This window comes from Maylandia zebra, linkage group LG12 (genome assembly GCF_041146795.1).
Source record: "Maylandia zebra isolate NMK-2024a linkage group LG12, Mzebra_GT3a, whole genome shotgun sequence".
Classification (NCBI taxonomy): Eukaryota; Metazoa; Chordata; class Actinopteri; order Cichliformes; family Cichlidae; genus Maylandia; species Maylandia zebra.
In genome coordinates, this window is record NC_135178.1 from 34,277,523 (window position 1) to 34,300,908 (window position 23,386).

General features: G+C 41.1%; 1 protein-coding gene across 3 annotated transcripts in view; it reads left to right on the plus strand.

Annotated features, from left to right (window-relative positions):
- Positions 1-22,965, plus strand: part of prdm6 (PR domain containing 6) — a 134,512-nt gene extending 111,547 nt beyond the window's left edge. For 2 of the 3 annotated variants that reach the window (XM_076891164.1, XM_076891163.1), the window contains exons 8-9: positions 11,780-11,956; positions 19,222-22,965. In XM_076891164.1, coding sequence (XP_076747279.1) covers positions 11,780-11,956; positions 19,222-19,336 — 292 coding nt within the window. In that variant the 3' untranslated portion in view covers positions 19,337-22,965. Of the gene's footprint in view, positions 1-11,779; positions 11,967-19,221 lie in introns of all 3 variants that reach the window. The other variant, XM_076891165.1, reaches the window with a different exon arrangement.
- The last annotated feature ends 421 nt before the right edge of the window (positions 22,966-23,386 follow it).

Below are 23,386 nucleotides of genomic sequence, written 5' to 3' on the forward strand. Positions count from 1 at the left end.
CTGAATTTACAATTGTTTTCATTTTGACTTACTGTATTAACTCAATTGACCTAAAATCAGACAAAAAACATAAAATCCGAGTAGAAAAAGTAATATTTTTTACTGTAACAACCACAAACATGTTTATTGAATCATATTTCATAACTTTAAATGCAAATATAAATTGTCAATTTTAAAATCCTATGCACAAGTTTTGCAAACAAAGTTATTTGCAGCCGTTTACCTTTTACCCTAACTATTTACATAACAATCAGGTCTTCTGCATTAAATAAGATGCCAAACAAATTATTTGTGCCACTCCAAAAAAATTATTTCTGTCCACTATAAAGGAGAAAATCCCATACCTGCAGGTCTGACAGCAGGTGTATTACTCCTGTTCTCTACCTGAAGACAGCAGTCATCTCATTGTTTTGACACACAACACAAAACTATCCACAACACTACACACTAACTACACAAGACAACACATTAACTACACACTACAAACACAGTAAACGTCACAAATCTCTCACATCTCAAAACTCGCTCTCTCTCTTTTTCGGCTCTCTCTCTGTCACACACACAGTTACTCCTAAAACTTCCCCGTCTTCCTAAACAACCAAATGTCATGTTGCCATATCATTTTTGATTGGTCGACATGGTGCATTTTTCCACCAACACGAAAGGGTTTTTTGATTTGTTTATTTATTTTTTGGTCATAAGCAGAGAGTGCTTGCTAGCGCTGTCCTTAGACAGTAAACGTGACAAAACTATTCAGGAAAAACGCCGCGTATATATTGTTTATCATGACTCTGGTTTTACGTGGCCTATCACCACAATTTAAAAACTGGTATATATCACCTTGTTGCTTTGGCGTCTTGAAGTGATCGTGTGATTGGCTTACGACGACTACTTTATTCTTCTTCAGCCAAACAGCAGCACTCATGTGATTGTTTTGCACTTACTCCAGGTGTTGTGCCAAAAAGTGATCGACGGGCAGAAAGTGATTACCGTCCATGGGAGCGCGCGCAGCTGCTTAAAGCTGTAGCGCCCAGATTACTTACAGCTACTTCCATGCAACTGATATAAAATGCAGTAAGCAGAAGACAGCTTCAACTGTCTGTTTGTTGAAAAATAGTAACGCGACCGCACGCACCGCATTTTCTTGTTAGTAACGGTAATGGCGTTGTAACGATAGAAATAGTAATTAGTTAGATTACTTGTTACTGAAAAAAGTAACGCCGTTAGTAACGCCGTTATTCCCATCACTGGATGTGACAAAGCTTCTAGTGCCAGCTTCATATTGTATAGCTAAGTTACAGCTAGCTTTGGAGAGCAAACACTAGAAAGCAAATGATGGCATATACATAGGTTAGTTTTATGTATCATGTTAACTGGTCAAAGTGAAGCTAATCAATTAGCATATCCACTCAAACATTCACTAATTCATTTGTTTCAGAAATCCTTCAGTCAGGACATGGTATATTATATTTAGATGGAAACTAGCGAGCTACCTCCCTGCTAACTTCTAACTACAGAGAGATAATAAATTCGATTTCCATGGATGCCTGGATCCATCCATCCATCCATCTTCATCCGCTTATCCGAGGTCGGGTCGCGGGGGTAGCAGCCTAAGCAAAGAGGTCCAGACCTCCCTCTCCCCAGCCACCTCCTCCAGCTTGTCCGGGGGAATACCAAGGCGTTCCCAGGCCAGCCGAGAGATATAATCTCTCCAGCGTGTCCTGGGTCTGCCCCGGGGCCTCCTCCCGGTGGGACATGCCTGGAACACCTCGCCCAGGAGGCGCCCAGGGGGCATCCTTGCCAGATGCCCGAACCACCTCAGCTGGCTCCTTTCGATGTGGAGCAGCAGCTGCTCTACTCTAAGCCCCTCCCGGATGGCCGAACTTCTCACCCTATCTCTAAGGGAGAGGCCAGCCACCCTTCGGAGGAAGCTCATTTCCGCCGCTTGTATCCGCGATCTCGTTCTTTCGGTCACTACCCACAGCTCGTGGCCATAGGTGAGGGTAGGGACGTAGATCGACCGGTAAATTGAGAGCTTCGCTTTTACACTCAGCTCCCTCTTCACCACGACTGACCGGTGCAGCGTCCGCATTACTGCAGCCGCAGCCCCAATCCGTCTGTCGATCTCCAGCTCCCTTCTCCCATCACTCGCGAACAAGACCCCGAGATACTTGAACTCCTCCACTTGGGGCAGGAACTCATCCCCGACCCGGAGTGGGCACTCCACCCTTTTCCGGCTGAGAACCATGGCCTCAGATTTGGAGGTGCTGATCCTCATTCCCGCTGCGTTACACTCGGCTGCGAACCGCTCCAGTGCGAGCTGGAGGCCCTCACCCGATGAAGCCAACAGAACCACATCATCCGCAAAAATCAGAGATGAGATTCTGAGGCCACCAAAGCGAAAGCCCTCCGCCACTTGGCTGGATGCCTGGATGTTAAACTTAATTGTTACACCTGGTAGAGCAGCCACACTGATCATTTTATTACAGATGAAAGAATTTAGACAGTTTTCCAACTCTCAGCGATCCTGCAGTGATCGTTGACTTATGGACCTGCAGCGGAGTTTGGGCCCAGACACGGCTAATGACGTCAGACTTAAAGACCCGATTGCTGAGACATAGCAAACACTCATACACGTCAATCCTGAGTCTTTAACATAAAATTGGTCTGTTCATTCAGGGCGTAATCATAAATGCATCAGTGAAAAAAGTTGCAAAATGCACATTCAAAGCTGACATTTACTGCAGATATTACAATGGCGGGAAATCCATCATTGAGTATAAACAGAAAATGGTAAATTGGTAAAATCACCCAGTGTTGTTTGGGACCCATCAGTAGATCTTCTTAATAACTATGTTTTCCTTTTGAACTACAATACCCATAATGTATGTTCAGTACTCCCTGACCACATACACACTAAAACAGACAAAACACACAAAAGGCATTATCTACAATGACACAATATTGGCTGTTTGCTTAGTTTTCTTTATGAGGTTGGTTTGATGAGTACAGCTAGCTGATGAGAGGACATTATGTGAACTTTCTGCTCTAATAGATCAGTCAATAAGGTTTGAAAGAAAAAGAAAAGACAGAGAGAAACAAAAAGACATGGATACTGGAGGATAAAAAACAGCACATAAAAGAAAAAGGAGTTGTGTGTGTTCACGGTTGTCTTCCAGTGATTTTTGTTTGTGCTAGGATGTCCGTGCTCCACTCACATACATACATATTTTTATGTGTGTTCAGAGGGCCATTGATTCTGTATTGACGATGTGGGAGCAGTGATTTATAGCTGCTGGTCTCAAGGGAATAATGTCTTCATATGAGGCAGACAGAGGAGACGTCCTCACAGCACAGATATAACTCCATATGGATTAGACTGAGTCCATGCGGGTCAATCGACACACTTCACTCTGCATCACTGCACGCTGCAAATAAACACACACACACATATTCACTGAGTCACTGAGGTCCTAAATCAAATTAAAAGCTCAGAAAATGAAAACATCATCTGCAAGCAACCGATTTAACCCCCAAACACATAAAAATATGAATGTGATGCTGTCAGAAATGTAGTGGTTAAATATTGTTTTTATTAAATCTAGAAGCAGATATGTTTGTCCTTCTGTAAAAATAATCTTACAAGCTAACACTTGTCACGCTCACTTTGTTAGTCTGCATCCAGAAACTGCATGAGTGCAACTCACAAATGCATACCTGCTATAAAACAGCACAAACTCTAAGGTAATTCTATTGAAGAAGGTCCAAAAGCAGCAGGAGCAGCAGCAGAGACATGGTAAAAAGGTCCAGTTCAGTGACTCCAATTAATGGAGGTGAAACCTACAGTCAGAGCAGAACATCCACCTGTCAGTCAGACCAGCTGCACCCCTGGTAATGCTAATGATGCATTGTGTTTGGTTTTGTTTGTTTTTTTGGATGAACTCACTTTTGGAGCCTTAAATGGCCACTGATCATACTGCAACTTTTAGCACAGTGGTGTTTACTGTTTGCTGATAATCCTACAATTTTTACAGATGTTACAACATCTGTACATTTTTTTTTAAAATTGACAAAGAAAATGTTACAAACTGATTAGAAAATAGACTTTCAAATAGTGTTTTTGTAAGTTTTTTCCACCGCTACTGCAAACCTCAGGTTGTCTAGAGTCTTAGTGATTATATTTACCCAGGCTTTTATTTTGAAGTCACAAGGGAAAACTCTAACCCACAGGCCCTTGCTTCATAGTAATCTGTACAAGCAATATGATGGACAGACTTTTCGTCTGGGCTCAAATTGTGGTCATGAGTATTTCACACGCAAGTGAGCAAACGTGAGCGCAGAGTTTTATACGTAGTTCTTTGGTTTGTATCTGGACCTTAACAAAAAAAAAGCAACTTGTGTAAATATTTTTTACAAACATACAAATAGATGCACAAACGTAAAATTTTCAGATATTTTTGTTTACAAGGTTACAAAACTCAGTTCACAATATTTATAACCACAATTTAAGCCCATAATTTCACTGCCTGCGGTCTTGCAGTAGAGCAGTCATTTGCATGTTTTTGTCATCGTGTGAAGTTCCCACTTCACCACACACCGTTTAAATGTTTTTCTCTCCAGTCTACGAGAGCTCTGATCAGCAACGCTCTTACTTTCCATTCGCCTGTCCACCTTCTTGACCTCTGACCTCTCTCTGATGCTATGAAAACATGTATGCGAGCCAGAACGTTTCATTCCCATGTAGTCTCAGTAGTGAGGTCTGGTCGGCATGCAGTCGGTCTCTCACACACGCTGCCTCTTTCATCAGCTCATGTGTTAAAGGTGTGGACACAGCGACATGTTGACTCTGACTCTGTTGTTCCTACCACATGTTGTGCTGAAAGCTGACACGAGGTTTATTGTCCTGAACCGTATTACACGGATGTGTTGAAAATGGCTAATTTTACAGATCTCACATACACACACAGGCTAAGCTAAGCGTGAAAAACACAGCAGCTGATTTAGCTCTCATCGAGTATCCAAACTAAGCATTATTAACTTGTCCATTTGGTGTTTTTATTACCTTGTTGCGTTGTTGATTTTAGACATATTTGGCTGTCTGTGCTGTCGACACAATCGGACTGAGTAACGACTTGATGCTAACGGCCACCGAGAGAGACGTGATACAGTTAGCCAGCAGTCCAAATGGAGCAGCTTCGTTTGTAGCAATAAAAAGAGAAACGGGGAGAGGTTCATGAGATCAGCTGTAACAAAGATGAAGAAAAGACTGAAATAACAACTTCCTACAAGAATTAATACCAAATTAATTCATTAATTTGACAGTAAAATAAGGAATTTTTCATCATAAATGTGAAATGCTCTCCAGTGTGTCTATTTTTTTGACACATGAGCTTAAGCTTCTGACAAATTATAATGAACACTATTTGGAAAACATAAAAGTTGTGAAAATTGCAGTCAAAATCTCTCATATTTGTAAAAAGCATGTCCAACTGTGTACATAGACTGTTTATAAAGGTTGGACTTCTCAGGCATTTGCAACATTTAAAATGTGTTTTGTTACCAAATTTTAAATCCTTCTTGTCACATAATTATTAGGCTCCATCTATGATGTTATGATAGTATATCCAAGTAGACATATCAGCCTCAGACTGCAGGCTTACTTGTGGTTTCTGTTAGGATGCCTGGGTCGTTGACCCAGGGTTTTTGAGTTCATTATATTATTTATAATTTCTAGTCTTTGGGTTTTTGTTAGAGTCATGTCTTATGGTTTGTCTCTGTGTAATCCTTAGTTGCTGTCTCCCCTGTCCGCTATATCCCCCGTGTCCAGTCAGTGTCTGTGTCTGCCCTGGTCCCACGTCTCTGTTCCCTCTGTTGTAGTGCCTGCATGTGAGTCTGTGTCTTTGTTCAGTCTGTGTTTCCTGTTTTAGTTTGAAGGTCTCTGTCTTACCTCAGTGTGATCAGTTTACGCTTCCTTGTCTCGTCAGTTCTGATTTGCCCCAGAAGTGTTTCCCTCCTGTTGTCCATTCCCTGATTGCTCCCTCTATGTATTTAAGCCCTGTGTTTCAGTTTGTCATTGTCGCGATCTACCCTTATCTAGCTGTGTAGGTGTATTTTGTAGTCTTAGTTTTGGTACCCTTTTGAGTTCAGCATTAAAGCTGTTTTGAGTTACGTTCTGTCTCCGGAGTCTGCACTTTAGGTCCTTTTCCTGCCTGCACATAGCCATCACATAACAGTTTCTAGAGTTTCGTAAAGTAGAATGGGAGGCAGGGATTCAGCTATCAGACTCCTGTACAGCTCCCAGTTTTGATTTAAGAGACAGACCTTGTCTTCGTTTAAGATTTCCTTTGTCATAAAGCTTATAGTTAGAGCTTGATCGGCTGACCCTGAGCCTCACTTAGTTATGCTGCTGTAGACCCCATGATACACTTTCCACTTCTCCTCTGTTCTCCTAGTTAATGTTTTCTTACTTTTAGACTTTTTTTTAAATCCTGTTTGTTAGTAAAATAGTCACAAGGAGCATCCCTAAAATGGAGATGATGTGTCATATGTTTGACATCTAGTGCTTTGTTTTGATAATATGAACATGATCTGAGTCACTGAGTCATAAAGATGAGTTCAACCCTATTTTGTGAGAATATTTTCTCCCCATGCTTTTTGACTTTGGGTTTAAAATGGTTTTAGAATGACTCTCAGTTTTGTCTAGAACCTATTTTTCCATCAAAATATGAGTTTATTCTAAAATGTAAAACAATTTGTTTGAAATTTGTTTCCCCTTCGAAACAAATTTAATGTGCCGTTTCAGCAACAGTCCTCTAGGAACTTATTTGGGGAGTTAATTAGGATTTATCCCGCATGCAAAAAATGTCAATCTATCACTTTTCTTAATTACTTCAGCTGTCATAGAACAAGAGTAGAAAGCTTGCTAGCTACATTTCATTATGAAATTGAGAGGAAAAGGGTCCTTTTAAACGTGGAAACACAGACTACTTGTTTTAGCTATAGGCAGACCTAGTCTGGTTTTCAGCACGCCCATTAAAAGCCAGGAAAAACCTTGATATTTTGAAATATTATCTGTATTTCATTTCAGTGCTCAGTGTCACATTCACCAGTGAAATCTGTTAAAAACTAAAGTTTCCTAAAGCTTTTTTCCCCTCTCTGTGTTATCCGCACACCCCTGTGTTTCATGGTAAAGAAGTTCAGTGTTTCTGGTATAAAACCCAGACCGTACAGTATGTGCGGTAATTTATGCATAAATGATCGTATTTGCATTTGCCTGTCTGTTCCCATATTTTGGTTGCATATGCACATACCTGTGTGTCCATGTGTGTTTATGTGCATGATAGAGGTGTTTATGCTTCACCTCCTCCTCCTCCACTCCTCCCTGTAATAAACAATAACCGGGCATTAATCTCCCGGCCTGCTGCCTTAATAAATAATATCCACACATTCATCAACTTAAACTATTCACAATCAATGCAGCTCTTCATAGAAAACCCACCTAATAAATAGTGGTGCGGCCCACTGAGGCGTGAACTTATAGACCGGCCGGCTGATAAATGAACCGACCCCCACAGCGAGACGCCTTTTATGTGGAAAACTGCAAGTGAGAATTTTTCGATTTTATATTACACTATTTTACTCTTATTACTTTCCTGTGTGTGTGTGTGTGTGTGTGTGTGTGTGTGTGTGTGTGTGTGTGTGTGTCTACATCGTCTTAGGGTATTGTGGGTGTTTGTGATTTATTAGAGTGGTGAAGATGTTGGTCTATTTGTTTTATTCTAGTTCTGGGGTATTTACCCATTTGTAAGGAACTGATGTCAGAGTTTTGTCTTATTAGTTTCAGAATGAAAATCGCTTTATTTTCAGGCAGCACATGGGAGTTTATTCTGTCAGTTTAACAGCTTACACAGTAATACAGAACCAAGTGACCCATATGAAAAGAAAAACAGAAAAAACTATATCATTTTTCCATTTCCTTCATGACTAAACATTTTTCAAGCCCCCCTGGCGGCTTCTATATATTCATGTAGGTTTTCAGGCTAAGCCTAGTTGGACCGGGCCACCAGAGGCTCGCACCTTCAGCCTCTACCTCTGGTGACCTTGTCTGGACAGTGTAAACTGGACCCTTGATTTTTGGGGGGGTTTTTTTAGTCATCATAGCGGTTGTCAGAATTTCTCTTTGTCTGGCCCCTCATCCAGGTCCAATTTGCCTTGGGAGATCCTACCAGGAGGAAATCATGAAGGGGATCTCCTTCAGAGATACTGCTCCTCCACTGAAAGGAGCCACTTAAGGTGGTTGAGCCAACCGATTTTAGTGCCTCATAGGTGAGGTCTTTCAGGCATGTCCTACTGGGAGGAGAACCAGGGGCAGCCCCAGGACTCACCAGAGAGGTTATGTCTCTGAGCTGTCTTGGATAAACTTGGTGTGCTCCCTGAATGAGCTGGAAGACGTGGAGGGGGCGAGGGCAGTCTGGGGTTCACTGCTTAGACTGCTGCCCCGAATAAGTGGTCGAAGATGGATGGATGGATGGATGGATGGATATACAAGTCTGATGAGATGTTTTTGGACTACGGAGAGATAAAGATGGTAAAGACAAGAAATCAAAGTGTGTCTCAGAGAGGTCTAAAAGCCTGGTTCATAAAAGGATAAAATAAACTTCATTAATCCATAAATTTGAGAAAAAGAGGAAGAAAGAAACCACCGAAGAAGGAGACCTCTCAGCGAAATCAGCTGAGAGAGCTGCAAATCCTTCTGCAGTGTATTCCATGATTGCCTGATTAACTGGTGATTTTAAACTGGCCGTAGGCAGTGTTGGTCAAGTTACTTGAAAATGGTAATTAGTTACTAATTATTGATTACTTCTCAATGAAAGTAATCCCATTACTTTGCTGATTATTTATTTTCAAAAGTAATTTGTTACTTTATTACTTAGTTACTTTTCAAAAACATGCCACACAACCTAAATACATAATAAAGAATAGACCTTTCAGCCCAATTCAATTTTTTTCTGCATAATCCATCATATAAAATCAAGTGTTTTGTGTTTACACTCACTCTTTCAAATAGATGCAAGTAAAACACACATTCAAAGATCCAGCAGCACTGAGTCCTGTGAGGCAGGTGGAGGTTTGCCCAGTGCCGCAGCAGTCATGTCAGTGGGGGAGATCCGGGGGTTTCTCTGTAAATTTCACATTCCCGTGGCGGCGTGCTAGGTGCCTGCTCAGATTAGAAGTTTAATTTTTCGCTGTAGAAAGAAATTTTCTTCCCACGCAGAGTACATTGGACGCTGATGTTTTTGTCGCTTTTCATGGAATCAAACTCAAAGTGATGTAAATGCTTCCAAGCTTTAAACACTGCATGGTCGTACTCTCTCCCGCACTCCATATTAGGGAAAGTAACAGTAATCTAATTACCTTTTTGCAACAGTAATCCCTTACTTTACTTGTTACATGAAAAAAGTAATCAGATTACAGTAACGCATTACCTTTAACGTTTTACTGCCCATCTCTGGCCGTAGGTGTGAATGTGAGCATGCAACATGTCCAAGGTGAACCCTGCTCTCGTGGGGTGAGAGGTTGCTATGACAGCTGGGATAGGCTCCAGCTCTGGTTCTTTTATATCCTGGGCCTGAATGTCTCCCAGGCTCCTGGAGAAAATCCACACATGGGAAGAACCAGCAAATGAAACACAGAGGAGCCCCACCTGCGTTTGACGCAATAATAATGCTGATTACAATTACAATGAGTAAAAGTAGCCATAACACTCATTAAAGTAATTAATGATAATATCCATGCTTAGCTAAAGTGTGACTGTAGCAGATAAAGTACCAATGGTAATCACCAGAGCGTCCCTGATCCCTGTCTTTAAAGTAGCTTTAAAAACGGGATCCTCAGTGTACTCCTGAGGTCGTTAATGTGACTGACAGAAGACACACAGCAGCTAATCACCTCAGAGCTCCCGGCTCATCAATGCACACTGACTGATACACGGCACTAACTGACTTTCTATGTACTTTAACCCCACATCCTCCTGTGGTGCTGTGTCAAAGCCATGGAGTGCCTCGAAGCTTGATTTTGTTTCAGGTCTCACTCTGCAATTTTAGTGATTTTAAACAAGCAGTCCATAAAACTGGAATGCAATGTGCAAACCAAACTGTGGAAGAAAAAAGGCATGTGAAATACTACTGCTACAAGTCTCTGCTCTGTAAATAGTGACATTTCAAAATACTTACAGATAAATGTATATATTGGACCAATATAATCAGCTGCTGTGTTCTGGTTAGACTGACTCTCCACTTCAGTAAGTTTTCAGATCAGATAAAGGGACTGCTGCCATCAGGGAGGTGGACGATGATCCTCTCTGAAGACGTAGCTAAATGATATCAAGAAACCTACACAGATAGCAATGTGGCCAGTGAGACAGCCTGTAAGGAAAACATGTGAAGAAAAGAGCCGGGGTGAGTTTGTTTAGCAGAGGGTTGAGCAGTACTAAATTATCCTCTCAAAAAGATAATAAAGAAAAGCATCAACATATATGCTTGGGCGGGCTGCCTAAGTAAAGTCTGTATGTGGGAAACAGAGGTTTGCACACAGAGCCTGAAAATGATAATGGGGGAAAAGAGAGGAGATGCAAGATATGAGCAGAGGCTGAAGTGTCCTGTAAGTGAAAACAAAATACCTCGATAATGTTCACAGCTGGCTGCGTGTTCGGCTCAGCGAATGGAAGGAGTGTGAGATTAGATCTGCTGCTGTATGGAAGCAGGACACTCTATTAGCAGACACACAGCTTCTGTTTGGTTGTTTGTTTAACTCCCATTTGGGCCAAACACACACACACACACACACACACTGACACACAATAACCTAATATATCTCTTCTTTTCTTGTTCTCTTACTGTCTCTATCTCATTCTCTGTAACTGCTATTCTTCACAAACACACACACACACACACACACACACACACACACACACACACACACACACACACACCATGATAAATGGTCCAGTCATGATCTAGGCCTGCATTGTTGATGAGGGTCAGGCTGCCATGGTTACCGGAGCAGTGTCCGACTTCCCCCGCCCCCTGTTTGCGTGTGTTTATAGACCATATATATTGCTTTTTAGTGAGCTGTAATGTGTGCAGGCTCATGTTTTTCTGTATGTAAACAAAATGTCTCCAAATTTTCATTTTGTGTTAATTCACGTTGCTCCACTCCAGTTACAAGCACCCAGAAAAATTCATCTGTGCATCATTGTTTCTTTGTGATAATGGAAGAACAACAGAAAAGGTGGAACAAACCCATAAAAATGAAGAATCTTCATGGGGAAGATGAAGAAATAATTCTTTTTTTGATGAATTTTCATGTCGTGGTAAATTAATACATGGAGCACAAGAGTCACAAAGTAACAGAGCTAACAAAATAAAATATGATCTTACCAATAGACCTACGGGTAAGTAACATCATGGCCAGTAGGGGGAGACATCTCAGGTAACTGAAGAGGATGTGAATGTGTAGAAGTCTATGAGAAAATGAAGCTTCAGCTCACATCCTCTATGACCTCGCCTCAATCACTAGTTTAAAATCTCGCCTTTTACAATAATATTCTAAATTCATTTTCGATAAAGTGAGCACTAGTAGCAGTCCTCTTTTTGCAACTACAAATGGTGCCCCCTGCTGACTGTTAGAAAGAATGCAAATTTAAGGCAGTGAATTTAAGCCATTCCCGCACGCACACACCTTCTGTTTTCTTCTTTCATCCGACTGTCTTTGTCCTCAGACCATACCAGTGTGGCCACTGCTCCCAGTCCTTCTCTCAGCCTTCAGAGTTGAGGAACCATGTAGTGACGCACTCCAGCGACCGACCTTTCAAATGTGGATACTGCGGCCGGGCCTTCGCTGGCGCCACGACGCTCAACAACCACATCCGCACACACACAGGAGAGAAGCCGTTCAAGTAAGTAACAGTGAGTACCCCCAAACACCCATAAAATCCACCCACCTTGCCCCCACCTGCCACCTGTTGCGACAAACAACCCAGCTAATACCACTCGACTTGCTCTTAACTGTCACCACCAAAATTATTGTAGAAGCAAGTCTCACCTTTAGATATATTGGGTGACTTTGTCCCAGATAAGTTTTTCCTCTCCTGAAAATTATACTTTTGACACCAATAATTTCACTTCCATAACTTTGAGCGCTGTCTCTGTCTTTCTGTGTCTCTCATAATTATGTCTTTGAGGTCATTGAATAAACTGTACAGAGGACAATATAACGCTCAGGGATCCGCTAAACCGCTCAAAATGTCAAAGGCACCATGGATTGTTTTTAATGTGGATGGCAACTGATGTTCCCATAAACTGGTAATTATCAACAGCGACCCATGTTGGTACAGCAGAGAACGATTTAGAACAAATAAAGCTCTGACCGAACTTCTCTAATAGCAGGTACTAAACTGTGAATCTAAATATTTTGTTACACCAGCTTGTAAATTATTCAGGTTTTTAAATCAGTAATAAAAGCAATTATGGTGTATATTCCCATATGAGTCTGATACAGATCAATGGAATGATTTCATGTCATTGACATCAAATTTGTAGAATCATAAAATGATTAATATGTTTTTAAAGAGTGTCACATCTGCTTTGTCTGGATGCTAAATCAATTTCCCCCAGCACTCCTGAAACCAACGCTTTCTCTCATTAGCATTGCTAATTACGTCACCATAAGAAAACTAAAGTGAGCCACCGAGGGCTTGAAGTCCTGAAGGTTTTAGCTTGCACAAAAGAAAAAAAATATAAAATGGTAGTAAATGGGTTGGGATTTCATTGTTGTCAACAGATGTACACAGATATGCTTTAGTAAATAAATTTATAAATAATATGCACTAAAGCAGCGGGAACTCAGGTTCTTGTTCATGAATATTGGAGAGACACATCAACACGTCCTCCAATGGTGCTGCAGGTTCTAGAGTGGCCATTCAGATTATCTACAGGTAAATATTCCAACTGAGTCACAGTTTTACTTTGGCAGCTGTTAACATACCAGGACTGACCAACTAAAGCAGGGGTGAGGAAATCCAGGCCTCAAGGGCCGGTGTCCTGCAGGCTTTAGATCTCACCTTGGGTCAACACACCTGAATCAAATGATTAGTTCATTACCAGGCCTCTGGAGAACTTCAAGACATGTTGAGGAGCTAATTTAGCCATTTGGATCAAGGACACATCTAAAACCTGCAGAACACCGGCCCTTGAGGGCTTGAGTTCCCCTCCCCTGATCTAAAGGTATGTGAAGGAGACACTGGAGTTTAAAAATGAGAAAAGACCATCTAAGAAGTCCATGCCCCAGTTTTGATGCACTAATAAGAAGCACTAATACGCCGCTATTAGTCTGTGCATTACACACTTACATCCAGCTTGCTCACCAAACTAGTTAGCGTTAGCTGATAAGTTAGCACTCCATCCAAACGCATCACTTCTGCCTCCAAAAATCAAACGTGATGGTGGCTAACACATTTTCACTGAAACTACCAAACGCTTCAGAAGTTTAGAAACCAGTTGATTTGTTGTCTACATTTTTCTTTTTGGTCTTCAGCTCTAAATTTAGCTCTGGTCCTAAAAACCAAAATCATAATAAGAGTCATTTGCAAACTGCTTTTTTATCCCTTACTACTTTCTCAATCACTTTTCTATTATTCATTATTCGTGATAATATTTGCTTCCATTCACTTCCATCATGTCTGCTGTGACCTCTGACCTTTGATGCTTTACTGTTGGCTGCCTGTAACGTTAAACTATGAGGAAATTCTCTTGTTTGTTCCTCATTGTAAATCAGAGGGCATCAGCAGATTGTCCAGTGTAAATACAGGATCTGTTAACAGCCCGGTAATGAATCTCCCCACACTCATTTCCATTTTCTTCTGCTGGTTAAGGCTAATATAATTAGAGGGCATGCCACGCTGCAATTCGAGGCTTCTGGATGCTGTTGTTGTCATCCTGTCATCTAATCAGCAACAGAGGACAATAAGGATTCCTCCAGTGGACCAAGAGGTCAGCATTCAAGTGGAGGCCAGAAGGGCCAAAGAGTAAGAGACATAAAAGAAAGTGAAGAAAGCAAAATAAGATGTTTGAGTTGTGCAAAATCTAAAGGACTGGCATCAGGGGAACACGGGGGTAGAATCAAATTAACCTTCTTAATAAGCAATCAGAGGAATCCAAAGTCATCATTGACGTGGAGAGCGAAGAGGCGAGAAGGATGAGTGAGAGAGAGCAAGGAGGAACAAGAGATCATGGTGTAAAAAGTGAAACGACAAGCGGTGGCGATTAAATTCAGTTAAACCAAATCAGCATTCTTAATAAGCAATCAGAGGAAACCCCTGAACCTTTTCATCAGCACTTCAGAGTCTCGGTGGAGGCAGAGCGGGACAAAGACAATCACGGACGTGCGTCAGAAATCTTTAGCGGATCGATGGCCTCGGGGAGTTATCTCCTTTCGGACGGTGCAGCGGATAGATTAAAGCTGCCACTGTCACTTTGTCAGGAGGAAAACGCTCAACTTTATTTTCCCACTGAGGAGACGGAGGCCGCGATTCTGTGTGGTCGGCAGCTTTTCGGTGCTGATGCTCACTGGACTGTGCAGGCTGTCAAAGCGTGCTGCTGTTTTCTCTGCTCCGCTTTTTGTTCTTCTGTATTTTGTTCAGAGAAGCAACGTCTTAGCTTTAAATGTCATCCTGGAGACCACAGAAAGTTGTTTGACTTAGTACATTATATTTATGATTCTATTACTGTGAAGCTGCATAGAGACAGCATTCAGAGTGAGCGGACACTGACAAAAAACCCAAAACACTAATATGTACTATGCTTTAGGACTAACAAATGCCTATTTCTATAGCCAGCACACAGAGATTATGCTTTTGTGTAGTGGATGCTGGTAGAGTCATTACCTCTTGTAATAAATTAGGAAAACTAAACATTTTTTCAATGTTTCTTTAAACATTTGTTGAATCTATTTGTCATGCAGCGCTGTGTGGCAGGCAGGATGAAGGACCCAAATGCAGATGAAATAAAAAAGCAGCTTTATTGCACTGTAGCAAAAATCAAACAAAACCCAAAACTCACAGAAACTTAACCTAAACTGGAAACTAGATAGCTATCCAATTCAATTTAATATTATTTATAAAGCACTTTAAACGGGTAACGTGACATGACAACGGACAGAGGAAAACACAGGGCTTAAATACACCAGGGAGTAACGAGGGAATGGGAAACAGGAGTGAGATACAGCTGGGGCTAATCTGACCAAACGAGAAAGGGCGGAAGCAAAGCTGAAAACACTGAACACCAGACTGTCAAAGTAAAACAGGAAACACTGAACACAGGCACGGGAACGCAGACTTGACAAGGAGACACGGCTGACAGGGAAGACAGAGAGAACATGGAACACAGAGACAATAACAAACTGCGACACGGAGACATTACTGACACGGGAGGTGCATGAATATGGAGACTGGGGAAAAAACGGACAATAACACTTGACATGACTTGATGTGACACATGGAACACAAGAGAAGGACAGTAACAAAACCTGAGATCTAAAAATTACTAAAGTATAAGCGGAAACTAACTCAATCAAAGAATAATAATAAACAAGAACATAAACAATGAGTCGCCAGACTCAGGACCGTGACACAGAGCAGCAGTCCCCAACACCCGGGCCCTGGACGAGTTATTTGGTTCCGGGACGCGAGAGTTCAGGCTCGGGTTTGAAATTTGTGATTTTCAGGGTTTTTATCGTTAACTCAGTTTCCCTGGGTCTTTTCCCGTGTGTTATGAATAAATTTCCTATATATTTTCATGCGCTTTGTGTGTCTTATTTTGAAAGAAATATTTACGCGTTACCACAGCGACCATTAAGGGGCAGAGAGGAGGATGTTACTCTCAGTGTTGTTGGCGCATTTCAGGAGGACGCTGCTAATAAAGTTACACAATTACACAGTGAATTTCGCGTTTATCATTATATTTATAAAATACCACAGTTTTTGTCTTGGTCGTATCATTTTATTTTGTTGTATTTATCCGCGACACCCTAAAGACCAGTTCGTGAAATTTCATTTCGATGGTGCTGCCCAAACAAGTTTTGAGCATTTTGCGCCAATAATTGAAAAAGTTTCTTGCACTCAACAAAATATTGTCTTTCATCCGCCATGTTTTAATGTGTGACTGCAAAAGCTCAACAACAATTTCTCAGACTTTCCCAGTTAGTGTTCCAACTTTAAGGTGGTGTTCATGTGGATTTTCCCCAGTGGGAAATTCTCTTTTCCAGTTAATCCAACACCACATGAATGCATGGTTAGATCATGATTTATTTTCAAAAATATTCCCTCAGGAAAGAGATCTTACTAACCAGAGTTGCACGTTTCCCACAAACACAGCCTTTGATTTTGAAGTAAAGGTGTGGTCAGAGTTTGTCTGAACTGCTCGGTCTCGGTGCTGAACGTTGTTGTAAATGAAGACTTCGTCTGTACTTCTTCTAGCCCTTCAGCTTCTATCAGTCTGTGACTGAACACAGTCTGTACTTGTTTATCTCGCATTCGATCCACATCCGTACAGATGAGATTAAGATAAGAGGTGAGCTGAAACTTCACTGATCCTTGAGGGAAAGTGATTAAAGCGGCCTCTGTCATTTTGTCAGGACAACAACTCAACATTATTTTTCCCTGCTGAGAAATGGAGGCGGCGGCCGCTAACAGACGACCGCTGGTCGATAGCCAGCGGACTGCAGCTGCCTCGTTTCAGCTCTGCTCTTTGTTGTGCAGGACAGCCGTCTTTGTGCCTGGATAAGTCGCTGTGACAGAGAAGCTTTGAAGTCCGTAGCTGTTGTGGTTTTGTAAATTCACAGACGAATGACAGCAGGAACATCCACCTTAATGGCAGAGCAGTCGGGGGTCTGTTTTCTTTTTCTTGTGCTGCAAGAAAATTTAGAAAATGAGAATAATTTCAGATCCATCAGCTCAAAGTCTGGTCCTCACGCACACACGTATATGTAATATATATAAACATACAGGACTTCTTTAAATTCATGTGATCACAGAAAAACATTCATATCCTGTGATGTGATGGGGCGAGCTAACAGTTTCTGTCAAACTAATTTTGGTGAAGCTTAAACAGAAGTTTGTGTTTATTTTTTTTAAAGAAACTGGTTATTTAAGAGTGACAGACAAAGTAATGAGAAGGCAGAAGTCGCTGCAGCGTTGTCTGGACACCTGAAAACAGGCAAGCGGGTGGATGTCTGTGCAGACCGCTGCACGCTCTGACTGATGCTGAAATTTACATTACAGGGACCCAAGCAGATTAAAATAGGTGGAACCCACTGAAAACGTGTTTCACAAGCTTCATTGTTTTAATGTACTTTCAATCTAGAGCTGCTTTTACAAAATGTGTCAAAAAAATGGGGAGAACCAGTTCAGGTCTCAGCTGTTGCAGACGTTTTGGAATAAAACTGAATGCAAAGTACATGATCCTTCATGGTAAATGCTTCTCTCTGAGACCTTAAGGTTTAGGTTCGCCCAGGAGCAACATGTTTGACAGTAATCTATTCAAAATGTTAGGATGAAATTTGGTTTACAGTGGTCAGTCAGATCAGCAACATTAGCTAAAATTACACCGTTTAAATAACACATTTAAAAACATTTGATTTTAATTAGAGCGACCATAAAACCACCAAATCCAAAAAGCTACAAATGTGACCCGTCGTCAGACATCAGTTCAGTTAACCTGTCCTGCTCTTCTTGGCAGTTGATAACTGTCTCTGCAACTTTCCACCACATTAATGGTGTCAACGCTAGATGGTTGAACACCCATATCGTCCCTGCATTCCCCGTTCGGAAATTGAGATATACTTCACTTGAAGCTGAGGCCATAAGTGAGATAATCATTAAAGACTTCCTTTTTAAAATGTCCACCTTCACAGAAGGAGAAAGCTTTAATAACTGTATGGGCTCAATAAGGTTTTTCTTTAGTTTTTCTTCTTCTTCTTTTTTAACCTGGATTTCACTGAAGCTTGTGGCAACTTGAATTGAAAGGATCTTGACACAGGCAGCAGTCAACAAGCTGTCTTCCCTCAAAAAACTCAAGCCACTGAACCAGACATCATGACAGAGCTTGTGGGTTTAGTAACATTTCGGAGGGAATAATGCTGATGCTGTTGCTTTGTGCGCTGCACCCATCCAGCTTACAAGTGTCTTAGCTGTCCACATGTGAACTGACTTCAACACAAACACACCGGCTGACTTCACTGTGGCTACATCCATCTTTTATATGCAATCTCAGATAAATACTCTTTTAAAAAGTTCAGCAAATGCACAAAGCTTAAGGAATAAATAACTTTATTATTATAAATATTGACCTAAATAATGAGTGTTTTTTGCTATAGTTGAGCAACCCTGCATCCAATAATCCTGCTGCCGGTTTATGGCAGTGATCACCTTATGTACGAGACAGAAAGTCAGGCCCTGTGATGAATGTAGTGGCAGAAGCTGTATCAGAAAACTGTGTCGTGTTTATGAGGTTTAATGAGGAAAAGCTCTGGTTAAAGAGCTTCCTAACGACCGCTGTCCAGTCCACACTGTTTCTCCTCCTGTGTCTAACACCACCTCCCTCCCCTTCAACCTATCTATCTATCCGAGAGCACGTTAGTCTTGTTTCAGGGCTGTTAAGTCCAATATCTCCACACAGCTTTCTCTTTGAAGAGCCTCCCCCCCCACACACACATTCATATACATTTAAATTACCCCCTAACCCCCCTCCAGCGCACACTAAAAGCTCCCTCTCTTCTCTACTTCTATTGAAAGTGACAGTGACACTGCCTTATCGGGCCTGGATATATCTGAGTGTGTGTTAAAGTGTGTGAGATGGGAATACCCTCCTCAGCCCGCCTGATAGATTATTGACAGGTGGACTGTGTGTAATTTGTCGGTCAGGTTGTGAGGATCAGGGCAACAATTACAGCTTGCTGCTCCGCTGGGCCTCACACACACTTTATACTGTCACTGGATATTAGGGTTAACAGGGAGGTGTGTGCGTGCGCGTGATTGTGTACATGTGCGTCAGCAGATGTTAAGGTTTTGCCTTTTAAAGTGTATTTCTCCTCAGCTCTGTTCAGGCTTCTCTACGTGCAGACTCCTCTAATCGCTGTCTTTTGTGCGTCTTTCTGTTTGTGCGTCAGGTGCGAGCGTTGCGACCGCAGCTTCACACAGGCCACTCAGCTCAGCCGCCATCAGCGACTTCCCAACGAGTGCAAACCCGTGAACGAGACCAGCGAGTCCATCGAGGTGGATTAACCCCCGACTGTTTCCCGACTGAGACCACGTCCACATTAAGACAGTTCAATATGAAAATGTGACTCTTTCTTCAGTTTTGGACCTCCATCCACACCAAGACGCTCACTTCATATTAATTCTAATTTAGTTTTCCAGAAATAAAGCTCCTGAGGAGCATCACTGTGTTAATTGGGTCCAACCTGCACTAAATTAAATGTGTGGATTAAAAATAAAGTTTGCAAATTCCAGGAGTTTCCAGGGATAAACAACAAAATGTGAATGTATGGTAAATTTTTTTGGGCAAGTATCATTTCAGTGTAGTGTGAGAATCACTTTGGTCTTATTTACGATCACATTTGTTTCACCTTTCCTTGCTTTTAAGTTGATGACAACACCTTAAGTTACCACAGTAATGCAATAACAGCTTTCCAACAAGCTCTAAACCAAACAACATGAGAGGAAGTGTCATGGTTGTTGTAACTTTTCAGTCGTGTTGACCCACCTGACTGCGGTTGAAGTAAAAAACTTGCAAACACACAGAGAAAAGCTGCTGGTTGTGGCATTTATGTCCAAACTCTCCACCAGTCATTGTTAGCTTCCAATAGATCAGCCCATTTTAACGGACACGATACGGCTTTTTAATTCAGTTCAGTTTTATTTATTTAGCACCAAATCATAACAAAAGTTGCATCAAAGCGCTTTATATTGTAAGGTACAGATCCTAAAATAATACAGAGAACACCCCAACAATCAGATGATCCCTATGAGAAAGGCAACAGTGGGAAGGAAAAACTCCCTTTAAACAGGAAAAACACCTCTGGCTCAGGGAGCTGGCGCTGTCTGCCGTGACCATTGCAGACTTTTTTTTGATGATGGGAAGAAGAGTCAGTGTATGATAAATAACCAGCTCCTAATGTCAGATCCTCACTTTGTAGCTGATTCTGGATCAGGATGGTTTTCCCTGGAGGTCTTAGCTGATGCCAGCAGAGGGAGTTAAATGTGTTGGTCCCCTAATAAATACTAACTATTGCTTTTTATTTGGGCTCATTTTTGGGCCTCTCTCTCTCCTGAGTGATGCAGTGTCAGGTGACCATTAAAAAAACAGTTATTTTAACTGTCACCAGATTTATATCAGGATATGTCCAGTGTTTCTGAAAACACACAGTAGAGGTCACATGTCTCTGCAAACAAACTGAATGCTCTTTATTAAAGCACACAGGAAGAGAGGGAACAGATTTCATGCTTTCCCGATGTTTCTGTGTGGATGGGGGTCTTTACTTAAGACTTTTTTCAGATTTATCTGTCTTGGTGGGAACGTTTGTCTGACTGTTTACACTTTTGACTTGACTGACTGAGAATTCTGGAGAGGAGCAGCATTCAAGCCACATTCATCCTGCTGGAGAAACTCCTGATTCAACCAAACCAAAGATCTCTTTTCTTTCCTTCTTTTTTTTCTCAGCAGAGATTCAGACGGAGGAGTCGGACTAACAAACTTTTGAATATTTATTGGGGACGTTTTGGAATCCACAACAGGGTTCCCTCCAAAGAAAACTCTTTCCTGAAACCGGGACAATAACAATGAAATACCAAAAATATTAAGACTAATGGTCTGTCTGTAGCTTTACTTCTTTTTTTCTTTTTGCAACAGTGATGCCAAAGGAGGGCGCGACCAAAGCAAACAGTGAGCAACGACTCGAACGTCTGAGGATGACGCTCGAGTTTTACATCACAAAATGAACACCATACAAAGAGTATGTACTGTAAAAAAACAAAAACAAAACAAAAAACAGACAAAAAAAAGAAAGGACAAAGGAAACAAATTATATTTATCTTTTTCCTCATATCATGCTTCAGGCACTTTTGTTTTAAAATGTTTATAATTTAATATTAGAGATGATGAAGAAAAGAGGGAAATAGTGCAGAGATGATGGATGCGATGATTGAAATTTCTTTTTTCTTGATGAAATAATCATTTTTTAAAAAGTTTCAATATGAAGTTGACAGCATGTGTTTAATTTCTTTTTCGTATGCTAAACATTTCTTAAGTTCATGGGTTTTTTTGTTTGTTTTTTTTATCTCAGATGAGGCACAAACATGTTAACAAATTTTGGGTTTTGAAGAATAGTTTATCATGTTGTCTGGTAGAGTATATTTGCTACGCAATGCAAGTTTGAATCCACTCAGATCTCAGCTGTGTAAATAGTCCTGTGTCATAACGATTCACTTTCTATTAAAACGACTGAGGGTAAAAAGCACATTTAATACCAGATGAACACCAAATAGGTTTTTGTGCCTGAGCGTTAAAAAAGCTTTAATAATGTTAATAATCTGAAAACTGTAGCTTCTCTTTCCAAAGACCGGCCGAGTGGATGTAACTCTGCTGTCCAAACCAAAACTCAAACAGATGTTTCACTGCAGGGAAACTATTTTATTTTTTATCACATGCGTGTCTCAGAGAGGTCAGGAGCACCTTTAGACCTCACACAGGCCTGGAGAAATTGGAAAAATGTTTATTCCCCAACCAGTTGGTGAAGGCTGACGACAGAATCATCGCTAAAGTCACACAGGCCTACAAACCAGTGAGAATCCACCTGGAAACCACAGGTTACCAGAGAAAAACCCCACACTGGTTGGTGGACATTGCTACACCAAACACGCCCTTGGGATTCCTCTGACCTCTATCAGGTTACTGCTCTCGGCTGTAAATTGTGCAGAAAACCAAAAGGTGTGATGCAAACCAGAAACTAGTAAAAAAACCATGAAATTAGTGCTGACACGGCATATTTCCAAAGGTGAAAACTGTTATTTTTGCAGGTGAATGGTTCTATTTCTTTCACTACCGATTGGCAACTGTGTTTACAGACACATCTTCTGTGCAAACTGCAGGCAACAGAAGCAACCTGCTAGTGACCAAAGCAATGAGGAGGATTTGGTGCAGCACCCTGTTAGCATCCAACTTCACCTAGCAACTGGCAGCCTCCAGCCTCTGCAATAAAGATAATAAATCCAGATGTTTGGGCAGTCGAGCATCTGGACAGAGGTGCCCCTCAAACTCTTACAGACTCGTTTGTGTTCTTAAAAGTAAAACAGTTTTGCACCTGAGAGAAATATCTCTTTACTCAGAACGCAGCTTGATCCAACGATGTATATAGAAAGATGCAAACTGTGGATCAGTTGGGACTAAAGTGAAACTTTGACCAAACTCACTTCTTGTTCAGAATCCAGAAGCCGGACTTTAACACTATAACCTGAGAAAAATGTAGCTCCAACAGATGTTTCTAATTAAATAGGTAAGTATTCTAATAATAATTTAGGCAATATAAAGATTTACCTTCTGTGTTCTAAGTCCTACTTCTGACATTTTCAGTGTTAAACTCTGATGATGACCTGAACAGAAAGTGAAACTTACTTGGGGCCTCTGATGATGATGATGATGATGATGATGATGATGATGATGATGATGATAATCATTTGCTCTGTAATGTCAAACAGAAAGTCTCCAATTTCAGCTCAATCTTATTTGCATGATTCCCTCAGCTCCCCTCCCTCCTCCCATTCCCATTTTTTAAAAAGATTGACAAAATGAGATCAAATAGCAAAAAGACGTTGTTCCAGAGGAAAATAAAGCTGACATCCACTTTTGATTCTTACCCATGATGCTCTCTGTGATCTTATTGTCTTACATTGTTTGCTGAAATCACCTGCACTACATTAACTTTCTGGGGATGACAGAAAAATGTAACCACTTTTATGTCCGCGGCAATTTGTTGAGCTTGAAATTTGTCTTGTTTACAACAAAAATTGACAGCGCTTTCATCTCTGCACAGAAAATATTACTACTGTGAGCCGACTTGGCTTAAGGCTCTTTCCAGAAGTGAGTCTCTCCAAATGTCCTGTTATAGAGCAGAAATAACTGGTCTGGTACAAAAATGATTTTAGCCTCTTGTAACATCATCGTTATAGAATTTCTTTGTTGTCTTTTTTATAACTCATCCATCTGGATTTATTGCTGCTACATTATATTTACAGATGATATGATTTACTTGTGAAGGAGTCCAAAAAGTTTGTCCT